Here is a 19,741-nt window from a genome sequence, read left to right on the forward strand (position 1 = left end):
TAGATGACAAGATGCACACAGAGAGAGGATCAGCTTATCAGTCCACATAGAAGGCCATAGATCACAGAAGGTCATAGGCTGCCTCAAATTTGTGTCACTGTGACAACAAAGGGTTGTTTGGGGTATAATAGAGGAAAATGAGGTGGGAGTTAACACAAGATAAACATTAAGTCTTACTTGAAAGACTAATATATGGACAACTCAGACTGGCAGCATGGGTAGGTCAGTGTGAAGTCAGTGTCTTGTATTAGATGAGAAGATGAGGAAGGATAGACTAATGGGTCTGGAAATGGAAAGGGAAAAGAAACAGCCTGTGTTTGATGTAGCACAGAAGAGGGAAGCAGCAGAGGGACATAAAGGGAGAGGTGGCAAGGTCAAAACAGCAGGTTAAGAAACAGATCTTTGCAACAGCAAGATCTAATTAGGGTAAGATTGCTTTTGTTAAGCCAGGAAAGGGGATGTGGATGTGATACACCAACAGATCAGTCAGTCATTTTAAAGTATGTGAGTAGATAGGAATGTGCCTGTTTTGGGGAAATTCTGCAGATAGGCTTTGCAATATAAAGGGTTTATTCATCTTTCATAAATAAGTTTGAGGATAGAAATGTGGAGCTAGTAACTCAACGGGTAGCTTGTGAGCAATCATAGCTGATATACTGTAATAACAGCAGACAGGATAGTCAGATTGGGATATATGAATCAGATTGGGATGCCACAGAGGACAAACTTGAGGCTCACTGTATGTGGGTAGTAAGTTCAGAAATGAAAGGGAGGAGGGACAGAAGGTGATGGCTGAAAGCACTAGCTGGAGAGAAGCTGAATCTCATTTTAAAATGATGAGGATTAATACATGTTTGCATTGTGATGTGAAAGGGCTGGAAGAATCATTTGTGAGGATGGGGAGGAAAATGAAACAAGCACTGGAGGATGAGGAGGTAACAGCACAACCACCTTGTGGAAATTGTTGTGACCAGCTTTCCTGCTGCATATCAATGATTTCCTCTTTCAGCTAGAACACTTCTGCCTCTCTCTCTCTTAGCAAGAGGGTTCAAGGACTTTAGGGCAAACTGACAAAAATTAGGCAATTTTCTTCTTTCCCTTTCTCACCTCCTGTAAATTTCTTTTTCCTTTTCCCCTGGCAGAGAAGGGAAGTGCTGTCTCAGAGTGAGAGTCATATAAAAGCTATGTGTGCTGCTATTTTTTTGCACAACAGCACTGAGGAAATCTAGAAGAGAACATGAATAAAATGTAACCATAATAACTGGTAAGGTTTATTGCATGGAGCACATCTGGGCTTTTAATGTCATTATTGTGTGGGAGAGATGTGGTGGGGAATTTTCTGCGTAACTTTCACAAATTTGCCATTTCCTTCTCCTGCATGCAGTGGGGGAGGGAAGAAAAGGCTGTGTTACGTACCTGGTCCCCCTAGAGACCTTACACTGTGCAAACACACTCCCACAGACTCCTGTAAGGAAAAAAAGTCATGATGCAGGGTTAGCTGAGCTTATATACTATGCAGAATTACCTGTAAATGTCAGGTGGTAGTATGGGACTTTCATGAGAACAAATGTATGTTGTGTGATCTAGAACCATCATTGAAACTAAACTTTTTAAAGACACAGACTTGGCCTGGGTTCTAATAATCTGTGGTGCCTCAGCACCTTAGCAGTGGCTTTATGGCAACAGCACAACACATCCTTCCAAAATTGTAAGTGGGGATTTCCAAGACTTGTAATTTTCTGTCGTTTCTACTGTGGTTTTGTCCACAATCCTATTCTAAGCTAACCAACCACTACAATGATAATCCAGAAACTTTTCCTGGTACAGAGTTGCTTGTTTGTGTGATCACAGAGGAAAGCAATTACATAAGAATAAGCATATATTTGTCCAAAAGAATATGCAGATAATTAAAGGCACTGATTTTTTAACTACGAGTCTGAGGAAGGAACCTCAGTCCTCTCGTATTGCTAAATTGGTGTAGAATTATGGGTCCTGACGAAAACCAATAAACTACTACTGTAAAGCCTTTAAATTGTAAAATCAGCCCAAATTTGGTCAACTTGTTATCATGTGCTGGAAACACACACCATCAGCACATGTACTGTTACAAAGTTCAATTAAAAATCAACAATAATACATTCTCATCATTGTCCAGCCTCTCGTTGGCTCAGAAGTGGTATTAAATGACACAGAGAGGCCCTGGTTAAGGAAGCAGAGGGTGAAGCAAGCTCTACATCTGGAGATACAAGGAACTGAGAAGTATTTTGTGGCCTACAGATAGAAGTGGCCCATGAAAGGGACATGTTCAGACTGGCCATTTATTTCAGGGCTATCTGCAATTGTAGTGGACTGCTTTTGATGTTTCAGGCAATTCCTCTTAGTCTTACATTTTTAAGGTAGACTAATCTGATTGAGGGAGAATATCTGGCATGACAGAAATAAAGAAAGAAAACATCTACAAGATGTCTTCTCAAAAAAAATTGAAAAAAAAATCAAGGTATTTCAGCCTTTGATCTAGGCCATATGCTGAGTTTGGAGGGGATCTGGAGAGGTCAGGGAATAGAGGATACCTTATAAATAGGAGTGCAGAGTACATGAGAGATTGGCAAGTCTGGGATATTCTGAGTGCTGAGGCTGGCCCAGCAAACCTAGGCTAAAAGGGCTTTGAGACCCTAGAGGCGCCTGCAGCTGGCAGGCTGGGGGCCTGAGAGCAGAACTGGCTTAGGAAAAAGGCAGGAAGTGGTTGGGATAAGCTTGGAAAGTGGAGAAAACAGAACAGGACATGGTCTTGGGTGATGCAGGGGTATGTGTTGGAATTGTAGAATTGGAAAGCACAAATTTAGGGTGCTAGCACCAAGGCGCTTAACAACTATGGTATGAGGGTGTGAATGGTGAGGTTCTTGACACCTGAAAATTACAAAATGCTGCTGAATATTACAAAATGCTTGCTCATTTTCTCTCTCTTAACTCCATATCCACCTTTCTGGCTTGTTTTTGTTTGTTTTGTTTTGTTGTCATAATGTTCCACTCAGAAGCTCCCCAAGCCTGACCTCCCTTTTTGTCTGATAAGACAATCTACAGAGGAACAGTTCAAATTTAAATGCTATTGTTTAAATTGGTGTAATAAGACTTTAGATTTGGCATCCCACTGTGATAAAACTAAAGGCAGAGCAGAATTCAGACAATAATGAAGAAACAGCATAACACATAGTATATTTGATTCTGTTTTGATTACTAGTTGTCGTGCAGACCATTAATTCTTCTTTTAGTTACAGATGCCAGGAAGGGAAGAGTAAACCTATAGTAAGAAGGGATCCCCTGCTTAGCACTGTTTCAAGCCTGGTAAAAGAGACTCCCACAATTAATCAGACTGCATGATATAAGTGGAAATGAAAAAATTACTAAAGAGCAAATAGAAAACCAAAATATTTTATGACATGTAAGAGATTTCAACTGAAAGCATCCTATTTATTAAAGTACATTGTAACAATTCCTCCTATCAAACATGTTTCTGCATCTGTGAAACAAAGTACTAAGTTTTACTTTATATTTGAGTAAAATGTATAATTTGAACTTTTTTCTTGAGTTTTTACTAGATTCTGTCATTTATGTGCAATAGAACACACCCAGAGTGGTAAGGCACATGGGAACTGTGTTAGCTAGAGGGTTTAAAAGAATTAATTTCCACCTTCTTTTTCTAGAATATATTGCATATATAGTCACAGCACAGGCTCAATTCTAATAAGAAAATTCAGTAGGCTCTCAAAGATAAAAAAAAATCTAAAAAAGTTTGGAGAAAATGGATAGCCAGGAAAAGGAGAGACTACTCATGATTTGGAGAGAAGTGATTAAGTGGAACCTCACTTGGAAAACTTGTAGTAAGCCTTTCTTGTTCATTAGACTCTAGGCAGCTACATCTTGGCCAAAGTAATGCCAACACTCATTAGAAAGCACGTTGTGCTGCGCCAGGAATTTGCTGTCCATTGCTTTCACAGGAACAGAAAGTTCCAGGTTTGCTTTTTCCTATGACCACATCTTCTAGGAGAGTAGTTCGCCGCCACTTTTGACGTGCAGATCTCTAAGTTTATTTTTCATGGGAATTGTAATCTCCCGTGGTGAATTTACACTTACTGGGAATCAGCTTGATTTTCTGAGTTAGGCTTCGGCTGCATTGGTACATTGAACTGCACAGGAGTTGTTCTCTGGCCTCAGTGCTGGTGACCTGGGCCCTTCTTACAAGCCAACAGCACTGAGCCAGCATCCAGGAATGCCTCTGACCTGAGGCAGACACAAGGCACTCAGGCAAACCTCGGCGACGCTCTGATGAGAACAGTGAACTGTTCAGCAACTTCTTTCGGCATAAATGGTTAGAACAAATATGACAGGTGGGAAAACTGGGCATTTTGTGTGTTACTGCTCCCTGATGTTGCGTTTTAATGCGCATGAAGAGTAGAGAGAGTTTTTATGGCACACAAGGATGGAACCTCACCCCCTCAACAAGCGAGAGGCTTGCAACTGGGATATCTCCATTATGCCTCCCGTGCTGGGCCAGGCTGTGCTTAGCAGCCGCCACGGCTGGGAACGCTCACGCAGGCGGGTTATGACCTAAAAATGTAGAATATTTGAAAAGCACACATACACAGCCAAACCAGTCAATCACACTGTGTTTTCGCCTCCCGCCGCCCCTCGTGGGCCCCGCCCGCCCCCGCCTGCGCAGCCGCCGCTCCTCCTCCGCCTCCCCCCGCACGATGGAGGTGGTGCTGGCGGACACGCTGCTGTCCCGCTGCGGGGACCGCGCCGCGCTGCTGCGGGCGCTCAGCGCGCCGCTCTCCGCCGAGCGGGCGGAGGCGCTGCGCCTGCTGCTGCAGCGCCTGGCGGCGGGCGGGCCGGCGGCGGCGGGCGAGGCGGAGGCGCTGCGGCGGGCGGCCTGGGAGGTGGCGCTGGAGCGGTGCCGGCCGCTGCTGCGGGGCGGGGAGGGCGCGGCGGGGAGCGGGGAGCGGGCGCGGGCGGCGCGGGGCGCGCTGCGGCACTGCGTGCAGCTCTGCGGGGCGCCGCTGGCAGCGCGCCTGGCCCGCGACGCGCTGGCCGAGCTGGCGGCGGGCGGCGGGGCGGGCGCGGAGGAGGCGGCGGTGGAGGCGCTGGTGGCGGCGGCGCCGCGGCTGGAGGAGCCGGAGCTGCTGTCGCGGTGCGCGGCGGCGGCGCTGGCGCTGGTGCGGGAGGAGGGCGAGGGCGAGGCGGCGGCGGCGCTGGTGGCCGGGCGGCTGCTGCCGGCGCTGGGCGCGAACGGCGCGGCGCTGCCGCGCGTCTGGGAGGGGCTGCTGGGCGCGGGCGGGGCGCCGCGGGCCGGGCGGGCGCTGCTGGCGCTGAGCGCCTTGGCGGACGCGCTGCTGCCGCGGGGCCCGGCGGGGCCGGGGCTGGACGCGCGGCTGTGCCCGCGGTTCTGGCGGCTGGTGCAGGAGGGCCTGACGGAGCGGGACGGGCTGTGCCGCAAGCGGGCCCGCTACCTGCTGAAGCGAGCGCTGGACCTGAGCGGCGGCCAGCGCGCCGAGCTGCGCTGCCCCCCGGACGGCGGACACGGTACGGCCGGGCGGGCGGCGGGACGGGCAGCGCGGCCCGGCGTGCGGGACAGGGAGGAACGCGTGTCCTTGTCTTTTGTCCTTAGAGTCGAGTCTGTTTTGGTGGTCTGCTGAGAAGAACGAGCAACTCCTGCAGTTTTGGGAAACTTACATTTTGATAATGGAAACCTTGGAAGGAAACCAGGTAGGAGCGCTGTAAAATCTGTGCCCATCCTGGATAGACGTGCTGCCTCGCTTGTGGCGTATGTGAATGTTTGTGTAGGGCAGGATATTTCCAGTTTCGGCGATTGAGGATATCTTAAGTCAGCATCAGCTGGAATACTTTTGTTTCAACTCTTAAATACTTAAAACACAGCGTGTGTCATCCATTGGGAGTGAATTCAGAGCTCTGTCATCGGATTACATGTGGTTAATGCAGTGCCAGAAACCTGGAGTGCAGGCAATTGCAAGACCAGGGTAACCAGCTTAGTGGAAAATTTGGTGATTGCACTTAATAGCCTCTCTTTGGCAGAGGGGACTCTGTCTGTATGGTAAAGTACCTTAGATTAAAACCATTTTGTAAATCGAGTCCAGTGTACTCAGCAGAAAGATTCCTGTTGACTTGAGGCTTCCATAAATGTATGGTATCAGTGGTGTGCCCACCTCCCTGTAGTTATTTTATGCTATTTGTACATGATTGTCCTGCAGCTGAGATAATCTTAATTTAAATGCTTAATTTTAGATGTAATGTTTTAATTCTGAGGAATAGAATGGTTATTAGTAAGTATTTTTCTTAAAATACAGTAGCATTGAAGTATCAGGGTTTTTTTTCAGTGCTAAACTGCAACTGAGTGTTGCTTTGCAGGTTTATTTAAATGTACTTTTATTGTCAATTGCTGTATTAATGCTATTGATAGTGAATTCTAGTCCAAGTAACTGACAGCTCCTGGGTTTGAGATATAAACTATTTAATTTATACCTGATTTACATTTCAGATCCATGTCATAAAGCCAGTATTACCAAAACTAAACAGTTTATATGAGCTTGCCATATCAGGGGATAAAGGTAAGATGGAACTTTTTCTACTTAGTCTCTTAAATATTACTCAGTTTAAGTTACACTTTTCTTCTGTTTCAGTAGCAGCTTTCTGTAATGTTTTGTTTCTCAAGTTAGGTGTTTTCTGGGTGGCTTTTCCAGTTTTTGTGGGTTTGCTTTATACACAGGTTGTTTGGCAAACATGAATAGGCAGTGGCCACTCTGCTCTGAGAAGAAATCCTAGCATATATTTATTGCTTACTATATTGTCTTGAAATACTATTTTTCTGTCAGCAAATCTAAATAAATGGTTATTTCCCACTGTGTTTTGCTTGACTTAAGATAATGTGAAAATAAAGCCAGAGGTTTTTGTGGTTGTAGGAGACAATTCACCTGCACTCCTTTGTAAAAGGGGAAAAAAACCCCAACTTAATTTGTTAGAAGTGGGGAGAGGACAAATAAAATGAGTGCTGAGACAGTGTGTCTAGGGCATATGAGCACATGTAATTAGGTAGTGCAAGATCTTAGAGATCTGTAAAGTGGCAATTAATGTAAAACTTTTGTGGGTAAATACTTTGGTATAAATAGAGTTGAAGGAGAATGTGGCACTTTTCAGTAATATTAATTTGTAACTAATAAACTGGAGAGTAACTTTGGAAAACTGTGATAATTTTAAAATTAGATTTAGCGGGTGTTTTTATAAAACTAATAGCTATAGTCACCTTTTTGAAATATGAATAGACTGTAACATAGTCCAGGATGTCAGTATGTTACGTGTTAGTGTGTCACTGTCATTTCTGTGTCAGTTTAGAAGAATTTCTTTTTTGTACACAGGTTGTTGGCTGTTTCACCCATCGTGGCACGTGTGCATTTATAGACGAATGTTTGAGAGTGAGAATAAAACATTGACAAAGGAAGGAATTCTTCATTTTCTGGAGCTTTATGAAACAAAGCATCTTCCAAATTCGCCTGGTTTCTCAGAGGTAAGGGTGTTACTGTTACTTGCCACAAGAAACAGATGTTCATATTTGTAGCAGATCTTAACACTGATTGCTTCAGGAGTTGGAATTGGACAAATTCTGTCTCTGTAGTATAATCACTGTATTACTGCATCCATAAAACCCCCACACTTTAAAATACTCTCTATGTGGGAAGAAATATTAAATCTTAAAATCTTTGTTTTTTGTTACTGTCACATGTGTATTGACTGTCCAACCAGCCTGCACTTTATTAAGGGATGATCTACATTATACTATTTAAACTTCATAGGGGCATTCCCCTCAGAGGTTAACCTTCCTAATTTATACAAATTAAGTCAGCCTCTTGATGAGTAACTTGAAATAGTCAACCTTACTATGCAGCCTAAATCTTTTTAGCTTTGTTGGCTCTTTGTCATTCTTCTATTTCATGTTTAAATCTATTTTCTCTGTCTGTTCCTCAAAAGGATTTCTTACTTGCCTACATCTTTTGCAATACTCTGTGAAATATATTTAGTGGAAAAATCTTTTTTCTTGTTTACAGTCCTGGTCCCCCTTCTCCTTAGTTTTTTCCTCTTTTTGCTTTTACTATTTACCACTAAGAAGAGTATTCTCTGATTTCTGGCTCTGTCCTGTAAAGTCTGGTGAAATAAGTCTACTTAGCTTCTATGTAACAGTGCATTAGAACTGTACATTTCACCATTGTTCTTGCTTCTTTTTTCAGTTTGTTATTGGACCACTAATGGATGCCCTCTCAGAAAGTTCCCTTTACAGCAGGTAAACCACTGGTTTAATTAATCAGTTATTTATTTAATTTTTTGATGGCTGCAAATGTGTTCTAATAATGCTGGCTTAAGTATGTTGGTAAAATCTTAGCTAAAAGAAAACGCATTAATAAAAAATGGTGCTGCTAAACTGACTGACAGGGAGAATTTTTGAGGAAAGATGGGTGGCTGTGAACAAATGAAGTATAGATCTAGTGACAAGACTTGATTGTTGCAATTTTCAATGTTCCTTGATCCAATTGATGGTCGCAGTCTTTCATGGGAAGCCCATGAAACAAAGAGTTCAATGGATTAATATGTTCATTTTTGGGGGTATAAAACTGACTGTCACTGGTGATAGTTTGGATTAGGTGATTATAGGTAAAGTGTAGTCAAAATAAATTGTTTTGTCTAAACATGGCAGGACAAATGTGAGCTCTGCAGGCTCTTGCATCAGTGAAGTATTTCTCTTGTCAGTCAGTATCTTTCTGTGGACATGTATGGATGGGAATTCAGAAGGTGAAGCAAATGCCCAGTGTTTCAGTATGGTAGAGCTGTGTTGAATCAATGCCTCATAACCTTAGTCTTCTCTCTTGGCTCTGTATTTCTGATGAAACATGTTGGCATGTCTAGAGGAGGGTGCATGTTTGAGTATAGCAAGAATATACAAGATTGCTGCAGTTAATATCAAGCTGAGAGAAAGCTGTAGCATCTCTTGACTGATGCTCATCCTTAATAGCCAGGATCCTGAGACTTCTCATGAGGCATAGGTTGTCTCTGTTGGTCTCATAGAATGTCACTGATTTTTGTTTAGAGGCAATCCTAAACTTTTGAAATCTGTTAGATTTTAAATGAAATCCGTTGCATCTAATCCTGAAGCTGTTAACATGCCAGTTGTGTAACTAATGTTTTAAAACCCAACAGGACACCAGGTCAATCAATAGGAGCCTGTCCTCCTTTGGGAATGAGGCTACAGAAGTTTTTGGCTACTTATCTCACTCTTCTTCCAGAAGAAGAAAAAGGTATGTTTCAGTTTCACCTTTATCTTTTTTTTTTTTTAAATAAGGAAACCAAATAAAAACTATGGAGCAGTTTTCGGTATGTCATGTGAGTGTTTACTTGAGAGAAAAAAGGAGTAGTTGTCTGACAGTGGAGTTTCCAGAGGAAAGGTCTTCAGGGCCTTTAAGATATCTTGCAGTACTAAACTGCAGATTTGTTCTAGGGGCAAAATGAAGCAGATTTACTTTTTATTAATGGAAAAACAAAAAGCCAAACAAGCTCTTAAGATCTGAAGTGAACAGTACTTGAAGATAAAGAAAAAAGTATCTGCCAGACTTTTTTAGTCATGACTTGTGTCATGACACATCCAAAAGGGCCAGTCCAAAGGCTGAAACAGAGTAAGGATTCTTTCATTGTGAGGTTGGGTGGAGGAAGATTTCTTGAGACTGTTCCAAATTTTGATGCTAGTGTATGCTAAAATGAAGGTGACCAGAAGTTAATACCTGGTCTAATGGGGTCAAATAAGGGTAGAATCAGCTCTCTGCAGCACCCTTTGTGTACAGGTATATGCTGGTATATATGTGTAATGCCATAGATGCCCTATTTCTCTGCCCTGTCCCAAGGCATGTATTTTATCACTGAACGGGCGTCTGTGGTGAGGAATCCTGAAATGGGTAGCCTGCTTCCAGAAACTGTGGATGTGATGGCTTGTTAAGAATTGCTCTGCCCACTCCAGCATCCATTTAACTGGTTGAATCACTGTACTCAGCCATATCACAAACTCAACGGCAACTTTAAAAAGGCATTATTTAGTATGCAAAAGAATCAAGTTAAAATTCCATTCCCAAACATGGTGATTAGTGCGGATGACCAAAGTCAAAATTAGGTTTATTTCTGTTTATCTCTGAATCATATCACCTTACTGACAGACTTCTTTGGAATGTAGTTTTTTGCACTGAAATAATTAGGAAATTATTCTGTTGTCTTTAATTTAATTGTCAGAAATTATATTAGCACTCTTCTGCTAGAGTTCATGTTATTTAAAAGCATTGGAGAGCACAAAATCACTTAGGGTTGTTTTGTTTACTTTTATTTTAAGGTAGCTTCCTGTTAAAATTTATTCAGAAGATGACAAGTAGGCATTGGTGTGCTGTTCCTATTTTGTTTCTTTCTATGGCTTTGGCCTCTATCCCTGCATGTAAAGTACTTGGTGCTGAAGGACTTCACGCTTTAAGGTAAAATATATACTGCATTGTGCTCTTACAGCCTTCTTCCAAAGGAATGTGCTGACAGTCTGGAGAGCCAGAATTTGATTCATGTTTGTTACTTCTGACAGGATGGTTGTGCATAAAAGTATAAGATTCTGTCCCCTTTATGTCTAATTTCCAGAGGAAAGCAATTCAAGAGCCAAAGTATTTATATCTCTGTACCAAGTTAAAAAATGAGTTTTTGCATTCTAGATCTTCATAATTTCTACTTTTTTAGAATAATTTTTCCCTGGTCTTCCACAATTCCCATTTGATACATGTCACACTTCCTTTCCTTCTAGTTACATTACAACCTGGTTTAATAGCAATTGAGGCTATATCAGGGGACAGCCCACAATGCTGGAAACTGAAGGATTTCTAAATAAAAGTCTAGGTAAAAGTTCTTGGCCTCACTATGGACCTTAATCACACTGATATTTCCTAAGAGTCTGCTTTCACCTCCTAGAGCCACTAAAAATCAGTTGTCGTTCCAGTTTAATCAAATTTGAGTATTTAAATAAAATCTTACTAGTGGTTGAAGGAATATTGAATAGAAGCAGTTTACAAATAGGAAAAAAAAAGATGTTGGACATGCCTTTGCTGATAAAAGATCACTGAAAGTTTATTTCAGTTTTGTGCTTGAGTGAGATTTTGATTGCAAATATTGTAATTTGTTACAGATAGAAATGCTAATGTTAAATTGCCATTCTGAACTGATGTGATCATGGGTTTTTTTTTAGTTTTTGTTTTGTTCTTTCTACTCCCCTGATTTTTTAGGTTTGTGCTCATCCAGGTTATATTATCATTTTCTGAGAGTGCATGTAACAGCAATCTTGGTTCTGGATTGTTTGTGGTCTGATCAGGCAGTAGTTTTGCCATACTTAATAGAATTTGTCCATTACATGCAGTCTAATATATTTTAAATGGTTAATAATTAGAAAATATGTGAAAACGTTTACATTTTAAGCATGTAATTTATACAGTGTGTATTTTTCCTCTTTGCAGAGATGTCCTCCAGTGTACTATGATTACACATCAGATTTTGTTGCGTGGAGCTGCTCAGTGCTATCTTCTTCAAACAACTATGCATTTGACAGATGTGGTCAGTTTGGGGCTTCGTGTTTTATTTTTTGTTTTTTCTTTTTCCTTGATGTAATGGAAACACAGTGACACTTTTACAGTGCCAACAGTATTCAAAAATTGCTAAATACAGTATTTATACTGATTTTGCTGGATTTGCAATTTTTTTTAGTGGCTATTTAAATTCTGCTACATAAGTATGGTATGCTTATCTTACCTTTGGTTTTCCATAATAATTTTTTTTCATTAGTTTTCATTAGTTGATGTTTTATTGTAGGGTTTTCATGTGGTAGTTATCATAACAGGATATTATTCTATGTCCACGATATAATCTCAGGTTTTAACAGATCGAAACTAAATAGACTTTTCTGTAGTTCCTAATAATAAAAGCATTTGTGATACCAGAATGATAAAACTACCATTATTATTGAAATAGCAAGGCTGTAGTTATTCAGTCATCAAAGTATTCATGTTTTATTTGTTTTATAGCTAGCTTTGTAAATAAGTGGTCTTCTATGTTGTGTGTTATGGCTATAAACCTGTCTGAATTTCTCTTTAGAAATGCAGAAATAGTACTTATGATTGACTCTTAATCATTTACCTGCATTAATTTGAAAGGTGTCACCAGTGAATAGCACTATTCTTACAGTCATTAATTTATTTTCAAATAAACTTTAATACTTGGGAAAATTAAGTTTTGTTCCTTGGTACTGATAAGTTGGTCCCAAAGAGGCAGAAATGAGTCTGAATCACAAAAAGGAAAAAGTAAATTTCTACTACTGAAACTTGCCAGATAAAGGCAAACTTCTTCAGTTGTCGTATAGGTATTATTTGTTCTATATTATGTTGGCAGCTATTGTATCTTGTTTAATTTCTTCAGGAGAAAGTGTCCTTCCCAGAAGTTTCAAGCTTTCTTCTGTCCCTTAGACCAGAGGAGTCCCTAAGGAGAGATACTTTGTTATGGACAGAGGTGAGAACTGGAGCCGGTTTTGTGTTCATCAAACCCATCACCGGTAGAAATAATAATATCACTAGCAGGATAATCTCAAAGGGCAAAATGTGCATACAACATAGAGCAAGATTGTAAATCGTAATGTTTCACAGGATACATATTTTGTGTCTTTGCAAGATGTAAAATGGTGTGAATAAAAGTTCGAAGATGAAATAATTTTTATGCAGTATATACTGGAGCCAGCTGATCATGTAGCCATAACTTTTGGTTACTTGTACAGCCATATAATGATAAAGAGATTTTTTGCATAGTGTCTTCTTGTCATGTATACTGTACATTTCATCTTGCTCCATTCATTTTTGGCGTACAGGTTAAAAAAAAAAAGTTGGTTTCACTAGATAAGACTTGATTGGAAGAAACCCTTTTGACATAAGGGAATTTTTCACCAATCTTGCTTAATTTTAAGAGTTGTTTTTCTTATATTGGTACCACTGACTTTTTGGGGGTGCTCTGAACTACCCTCTGGAAGGACATTTTTGTATGTGTAGTTAGAAGAGAATGGTGTGCTAAGGCTCAAGGTAGCTCTGGTGAGCACCTCTTGCAGTGTGTGTGTTTGCTGATGTGAGAGTTTGTGTTTAACAGTGTTCTGGTGTGCTGCTGCTAAATCAGTGATGTCAGCTGCCAGATGTGCTCAAGGAGTAACATACTGTTCTTAATTCAGCTTTGCAGTTGGTTGCAAGTGAATGACAGATGCTTCAGGAAGTCTGTAACCTCTGATTTTGGACATCAGGAGACGCCATCATTATGTCAATATGTGCGCAGTCTTGTGGGAGAGCACCTTAAGACACCTGCATCTGAAAGTAAGTTAAATGTGTATTAATAAAAACACTATTTTTAAGAGAATTAAAAAGAAAAACAACAATCCCTTGGATTTTAGAAAAAAAAGTTTGGGTTTTTTTTTTCTATTGTACCTGTTCAATTTCTACTCAACCTGTGTATTCAGAGTTAAGTTTGAACTTTAACTTATGGAGGAAAGCTGGAATTAAAAAATAAAGTCCTGCAGTATTAATTGAACATTAAGTCTTAATATTCAGTTTTAATGCTGTCCTGATGCTTGTCCATTAGATTTATTTTGTCACTCTTTTGATGGTGTCTGAAAATGCAGGAATGCATGGGGCAGAGGAAAGCACAAGGGAATATGACCCCACACAGGTTCTGTCACCTTTCTCAGTAGAGCTTTGTGAAATAACCAGTTATTTTTATAGAGGGAAAAGGGTCTTCCTTATTCACTGCCACATTTTGAGTTATTTACAATGTCAGCTTATTGTCTTCTTTCAGACACACTGAAAAGAATGGCAAATTGATTTTTTAAAATACTTCAACTTTTGTATGGCATTCACAGTCATAGTGAATTTTATATAGTTTTACATTGTCAAAAAGTCAAAACTGAACACTTATTAAGTATTATATGTAGAGGAGATAAGAAAGCTAGATCAGAATTTGCTGGTCATAAATAGCTTCAGAGACTTCCTGCAGACCAGGAAACTCCACTGGATTGTCTTATTGTTAAGAGAAATAGTAAGCAAATTCTCTCTGGTGATGCTCCGTGGTAAATGTGCTAAAAATTTTGGCAGATCTTCTCTCCTTCCTGACATGTTTGTTTAGTCCTTAATCTATATTATCTGAAATTCCATGGCAAGCATCTGCATTTCACTTGTAAAAAGTGATGTTTGTAATTCTGGTTTTATATGAAACTTAACTAATAAGCAGCTCTTCAGAAGAAAAACAAAAACCACCATGTCCAGCTGCTTGAATTGGACCTCCCAAGTGTGTTTTGTTTTCTAAATTCACAAAGCCAGAAATATACTAGCTAAAAAAACCCTGAAACCAACTTACATACTGCTAGTTAAGAATTATAAGTATGATGATGCAGTTCTGTATAAAAGATCAGTAAAAAGAGAAACTTAGTTTTTTTATAATTTCCTCTTTACAGAATAGTTCTGGTTCTTTATGTGGTAAGTTCTGTGGTCAAAATTACCACTGATGTTTCAGATGAAGTGCAGGGGAATTATATTCTTCATTATATTAATTTGAATATGCTAATGTATTTTTTTAAGCAATGGGAAAGTCTGCTGTGAACTGCTACATAATATATGTTACTACATAACATACTGCCTAAAATTTATTTGAGCATAAAGGCCAATAGTGTTGGAGTTCAATTTATATCTAGCTAAAGAATGCCAAAAATTCATAGTAATACTTAAGCTAGCATTAATTGTTTTTGGACTATTAATTTATTAAAATAAATTACAGACCCAGAAGCTTTAGAAATTAATTCAAAGGTATTTTTTAGTTACTGTGGAAACCTTAAAATATCTTTAATCAGGAGAAAATTGCTTTATGCCTGACTGGTTTGAAGCTAAGCTTGTCTCAACAATGATTCTGTTGGCTGCTGACGTGGAGCAGATGAAGAATAAATACAGGTAAGTATGAAATACCTTATTTTACATCTCTGTCTTTTTCAATGCCCTCACACCTGAAGGATCCACTGAAGCCTGGTGAAGCTGGGAAGCGGCCTCTTTTCCCTGTAGACTTTCGATCAGCCTGATCATTCCTTAGGCCTTGTCCAACTGTTGCTGCAGACATACTGGGTAACATTCTAAAGATACTTAAGTGTCTTGGAAACGTGTCCTATTTATTTCCATAAGTAACTTCAGCACTTAAGGCAGATACTCAGAAGAAGACTTTCTTTTTAATTTTTGTTTTTGTGTAGTAGAAAAAGCAACATAGAGTGGACTGAACTAGAGGCTTTCTTGAACCCTCTTCTGGATGTCTTGATGAAACTTGGCAGTAATGCTTACATACCAACACTGAAAACAGATAAAAGCCTTCAGCTTCTCTTGAAGTTATTGCAGACCCGTTCGTTAAAATGTTCCAATACGCCAGATGGTTAGTGACATCTTCAGTCTACTGTGTCTTCTGTTCATTACAGTCTTAACTGCAGCTAAGCTCCTTAACTGTTTCATGGCTATAGTGTCAAACTTATATTAGCCTGGAAGTGGTAAATGTGAAAGTTGGCAATCTGGCATGTCTATTATAAAACTTGAGCTATGGGTCCAATCTTACAGGTGTCCTAAGGACTGGGATTTGAGAATGTGGAAGACTTCTGAGAAAGTAATTGTTGTCCATTAGGCCATAAGAAATAGAGTATCAGTTGAAATTTGAAGAGTGTGACTGTATTGCAAATATTTATAGGCAAATGAATGGATTCCATGAATCATACAGGTACTTCAGAAAGAAGTTGCTACAGAAACCCAGCCTAACCTGCTCAGATGCCACCAGTCCAGCCAGAGTCTTCCCCGAGTCCATAAAGTGATCCTGCTGGACATCCTGTTTCCTGAGTTGACTGGTAGGCTAGGAAGTGCTCTCTGAAATACAAGCTTAGTGGTCTGTCTGTCTGGGATGTTGCCCCCCACAGATGGTGCACTTTAACTTGTAGACCTTTCAGGAGAGTTTGAACAAAAACTATGGAGTCCTTACTACTCCTTTAGAGAGAACTTGGTCAGTTTGTAACCAGAATAGGCCTGAATGTTTTTCCTGAGAGCAAATGAAAAATTGCAGTGTTATTTTCATTGAATTGGGATGCTGAATGGGAGTAGGAGGGATCTTGGTGTTTGGTTTCTGCTCCCCCAGATTATTTTGGGATTTTTTTTCAGTGTGTTCATAACATGGAATAGAAGAGTAGTTTTGGAGTGGGGAGGTTCCATATCTAGGCTCTTACTTGTAACAAAAATAGTTTCAGGTTTTATGTCCAGGTTTCATATACATGTCTTAAGTGCAGCCCCAAAATAAATGCCCACCCTCATTTTAACAAGGTATACATTCAACCCCCTGCCCCATTAAGTTTTAGCTGTTTTTGTGAAATACTGAGCGCCAATTATGCAGGCTGTTAAAGTTCATGTTGGGGCGTGGTCTCTGACTGGTGAAGTGGGTTCCTTGAAATGAACTAAACTGGAAGAAGTGTCCACTAAGCTGGGCATTCAGCCTGCAGCACAAAGATAGAACAAGCCTGAGACAGAAACCTACAAAACACGTGCAAGCACATGCTAGTTTTTTCGTATCAATAATAAATAAGTTCCTTGTGCCTTATTACTTGTGCTTGCTAATGTACCTTCAATGGATTGCTCCTGCTTTGGGAATTTTGACACCTGACATGGCATGTTGAGCTCTGCTAACAGAGTTCCAAAGGTATGGCAAGGCTGAGCACTGCAGTGTCCCCATCCTTTTGAAGGTCTCTAGAGGTGCTCCAGTACAGACCATCGTCAGTCTTTGTCTTTTGAGATGCTTTCTGTATTGCATTGTAGTTTTACATTAGAAAAGGATTACTTTTCTTAAAATTATTTTCTACAGTGTTTTTGTGCTTCTTCCTTCTGCACAGGAAACCAAGTAATAAATCTTTTTTTTCTACAGCTGTGAATTGTCTGAGGTGTGGGGTGGAAAGATTAATGCTGTGTAATACTGAAGTTATGTTTCTGTGTTGATGAAATGGGAGGTGAAAAGTCCTGTTTGTCAAATGGAAAACAGTAAAATAGTAGGGAGTAATAAAGGAATTTAACCTTGTAAAACAAAAGTAATAACAAGCGGGAAGTGTTTTATTTAAGAATATTTTAATGGGGATAGACGTGCCTGAAACGCATGCTGAAATCATCAGCATTCTTCCACAGTTCTTGCTGTCTAAACGGTTGTTAGATTTCATTACTTTAAACAGTAAGATTTTGGTAATTATTATATTTTGCTAGTGTTACAGAGCCACTGGTAATGAATTGGGTTTTATGTCCAACATGCTTATCTGAAGATTTTATGTATATAAATTACGGAAGATTTGAATTTTAGTCATTTGAGACTCATGATGAAACATGATGATAATCTGACATAATTGAACTGTTGGTTCTAAACAATTTAAGCATTAGAAGTATAGTCCAATGAGCCATTTTAGCAGGGAATGTTGAAAGTAAGTACAATATGGATTTGGAATTTCTGGAAATATTCCCTTTATATTTTTACTTTTTGAAGGTCTTCCATTTCATAATAGGTTTGCTACAAAAAGTGTTACTTAGGGTCAACTCCAGAAAGAAACAGCAGCTGTAGCCTCTGGGTAATTCTCCTAAATACTGAAACTGATGACTGGTATTTTTAAAACAAGGTGGCTATGCTGAGTATTTTACTCTATTTTCATACTGAGATGTTATTTTCCTTGGCTTTCAGCTAGCTCTTACCATTGAAACACAGACTGAAGTGTGTTTGTGGTTAAATATGTTTTACAAGAGTGACCTACCTCCCTTGTGTATAAACTTGTGTCTTTCTTTGTGAAATGCTATGTACATGTGGTATACTTGGTAGCCTAGCCTTTGCTTGTAGACAATACCACATTTTGTGTCATAATTTTGTATTTTCATTTACAATGTTAAGTCTGGAAGGTACTGGGCTAAAATCTTGTAAGATTTCAGTATTTCCAAAGATTAATTTTTCCTTAACATCAAAAAACCAGACCAATGACCAGCAAGCTCCTAAAACCAGTTTTCAAGTCTCTAAATATTAGGAATGGAAAAGTATATTTTTCTCACATAAAGTTAATGGCTGGCCATGAAAGCTTTTGGTATTTATTAAAGACTAAGTTCAATAATAAGCTCATTTTGCAGAGGGTTAGGAGTAGGACAAAAGTGAGCATTAAATGTTGGAAAGTTGGACTGTGGTCTTTTGTGGGTTTTGGTTCACTAATACATTATGAATTTCAGGAAATAATATAATCTGCTTTGATTCTTTCAGCCTTATGGCTTGCACTGTGAAAGAGTACACAGAGGTGTTTCAAGTTATTTTTAGGTGTTTGACTACTATTGCTGTATAACTTTGTAACATAGGTAAATCTGCATGATATAATAAAATTCTTAAGGGAATTGTATTTCTGTATATATACTTTTTTTTCCCTCCACACAGATGAAGTACTGTTCTTTATCTGGAAATCTCTTGTGACACCTGTGGAGAGTATTCTTGAATTTGTTCTCCGACAGCTTACTACCAATGAGTTAAGCACTGTAAGTAATGATTATGAGACATACTTTGCTGTGGTTTTGCTTCTTAATTTGATTTACCAGTGTTCCTAAAATTGATATAAAATCTTCAAACATCTAGGAAGTCAATTTGCATAGAAACACTTCTGTTAACTTCTTTGAATGGGCACAGTAAGAAGGAAAAAAAAGTGTCCTCATAAGTAGTATTTAGTATCTGTAGTCTGCATTTCTTGTTTCATCTTAAATCTAAAGAAATCACATAGTAAGAAATCCTGAGTATCATGTACTGCTTAATATCTACTAGTATAGCTGTGGATGTAAGTTGTTAGGTGTTTGGAGGCTTTTAGTACTCAGCCTGATTATCATCTTACTTGACTATCGTACATTGCTGTGTCCAGTGTTTCTAAGTTTCTACCACAAAGAAACCTGAGACTTTTTGAGTGAAGCAAAAGTTCGAGTCGGATCAGGAGAATGGCATCTGAAAGTCAGTTTTTAAGATTTAGAAGTTAATAACTTCCCCCAAACAAACCCCAAAATTAAAATTGCTCAATTGCAATGTTGTAGTTTTCCTTCTGCTCTCATTGTTACCAGTAGTTTTCTTTCTGATTTTCAGTTTAATTTTCCTCCTCTTACTGATTCGGATTGCGTTTGTTTCCTCACTTTCAGGTTGGTGACTTGGATCGTTGTGATCTGTACTTGGCTTTAATTCCAGAGATAGTGAATTTGTGCTTGAAAGTCAACTCGAAGAAAATGCCGTCTATCAAGAATTTCCTTTCATCCTTGATAAATGCATCTATTCGTAATCTTCAGGAGAGAAATTCTGAAAAGGTAATTTAACATTATTTACAACAATAAATATTAATATAAAACAAGACAATAAGTAGTAATTAGAATATATGCTAATATAATATTTAGATTCTGCATTAATAATGATATGGACATACTGTAAACGTAAGTGAATATACAATTATTTATTACTCTTGTTATATTTATAATGCATAATACTATATATAGTGAAAAATTAAATAATAGTTTGTGTGAATGTGTATGTGCATATATATTCC

The 19,741-nt window shown here is 39.3% G+C and overlaps 1 protein-coding gene across 1 annotated transcript in view; it reads left to right on the top strand.

Annotated features, from left to right (window-relative positions):
* Positions 1-4,733: 4,733 nt before the first annotated feature.
* Positions 4,734-19,741, top strand: part of TARBP1 (TAR (HIV-1) RNA binding protein 1) — a 31,567-nt gene continuing 16,559 nt past the window's right edge. Inside the window, exons 1-14 of the mRNA XM_068185033.1 lie at positions 4,734-5,577; positions 5,663-5,760; positions 6,551-6,620; positions 7,425-7,573; positions 8,292-8,344; positions 9,256-9,353; positions 10,430-10,565; positions 11,583-11,679; positions 12,538-12,627; positions 13,331-13,469; positions 14,996-15,092; positions 15,383-15,558; positions 18,604-18,701; positions 19,344-19,505. Of these exons, the coding sequence (XP_068041134.1) occupies positions 4,749-5,577; positions 5,663-5,760; positions 6,551-6,620; positions 7,425-7,573; positions 8,292-8,344; positions 9,256-9,353; positions 10,430-10,565; positions 11,583-11,679; positions 12,538-12,627; positions 13,331-13,469; positions 14,996-15,092; positions 15,383-15,558; positions 18,604-18,701; positions 19,344-19,505 (2,292 nt within the window). The 5' untranslated portion in view covers positions 4,734-4,748. The remainder of the gene's footprint in view (positions 5,578-5,662; positions 5,761-6,550; positions 6,621-7,424; positions 7,574-8,291; positions 8,345-9,255; positions 9,354-10,429; positions 10,566-11,582; positions 11,680-12,537; positions 12,628-13,330; positions 13,470-14,995; positions 15,093-15,382; positions 15,559-18,603; positions 18,702-19,343; positions 19,506-19,741) is intronic.

The sequence above is a fragment of the Anomalospiza imberbis genome, chromosome 3, assembly GCF_031753505.1.
Source record: "Anomalospiza imberbis isolate Cuckoo-Finch-1a 21T00152 chromosome 3, ASM3175350v1, whole genome shotgun sequence".
In the NCBI taxonomy this organism is placed as follows: domain Eukaryota; kingdom Metazoa; phylum Chordata; class Aves; order Passeriformes; family Viduidae; genus Anomalospiza; species Anomalospiza imberbis.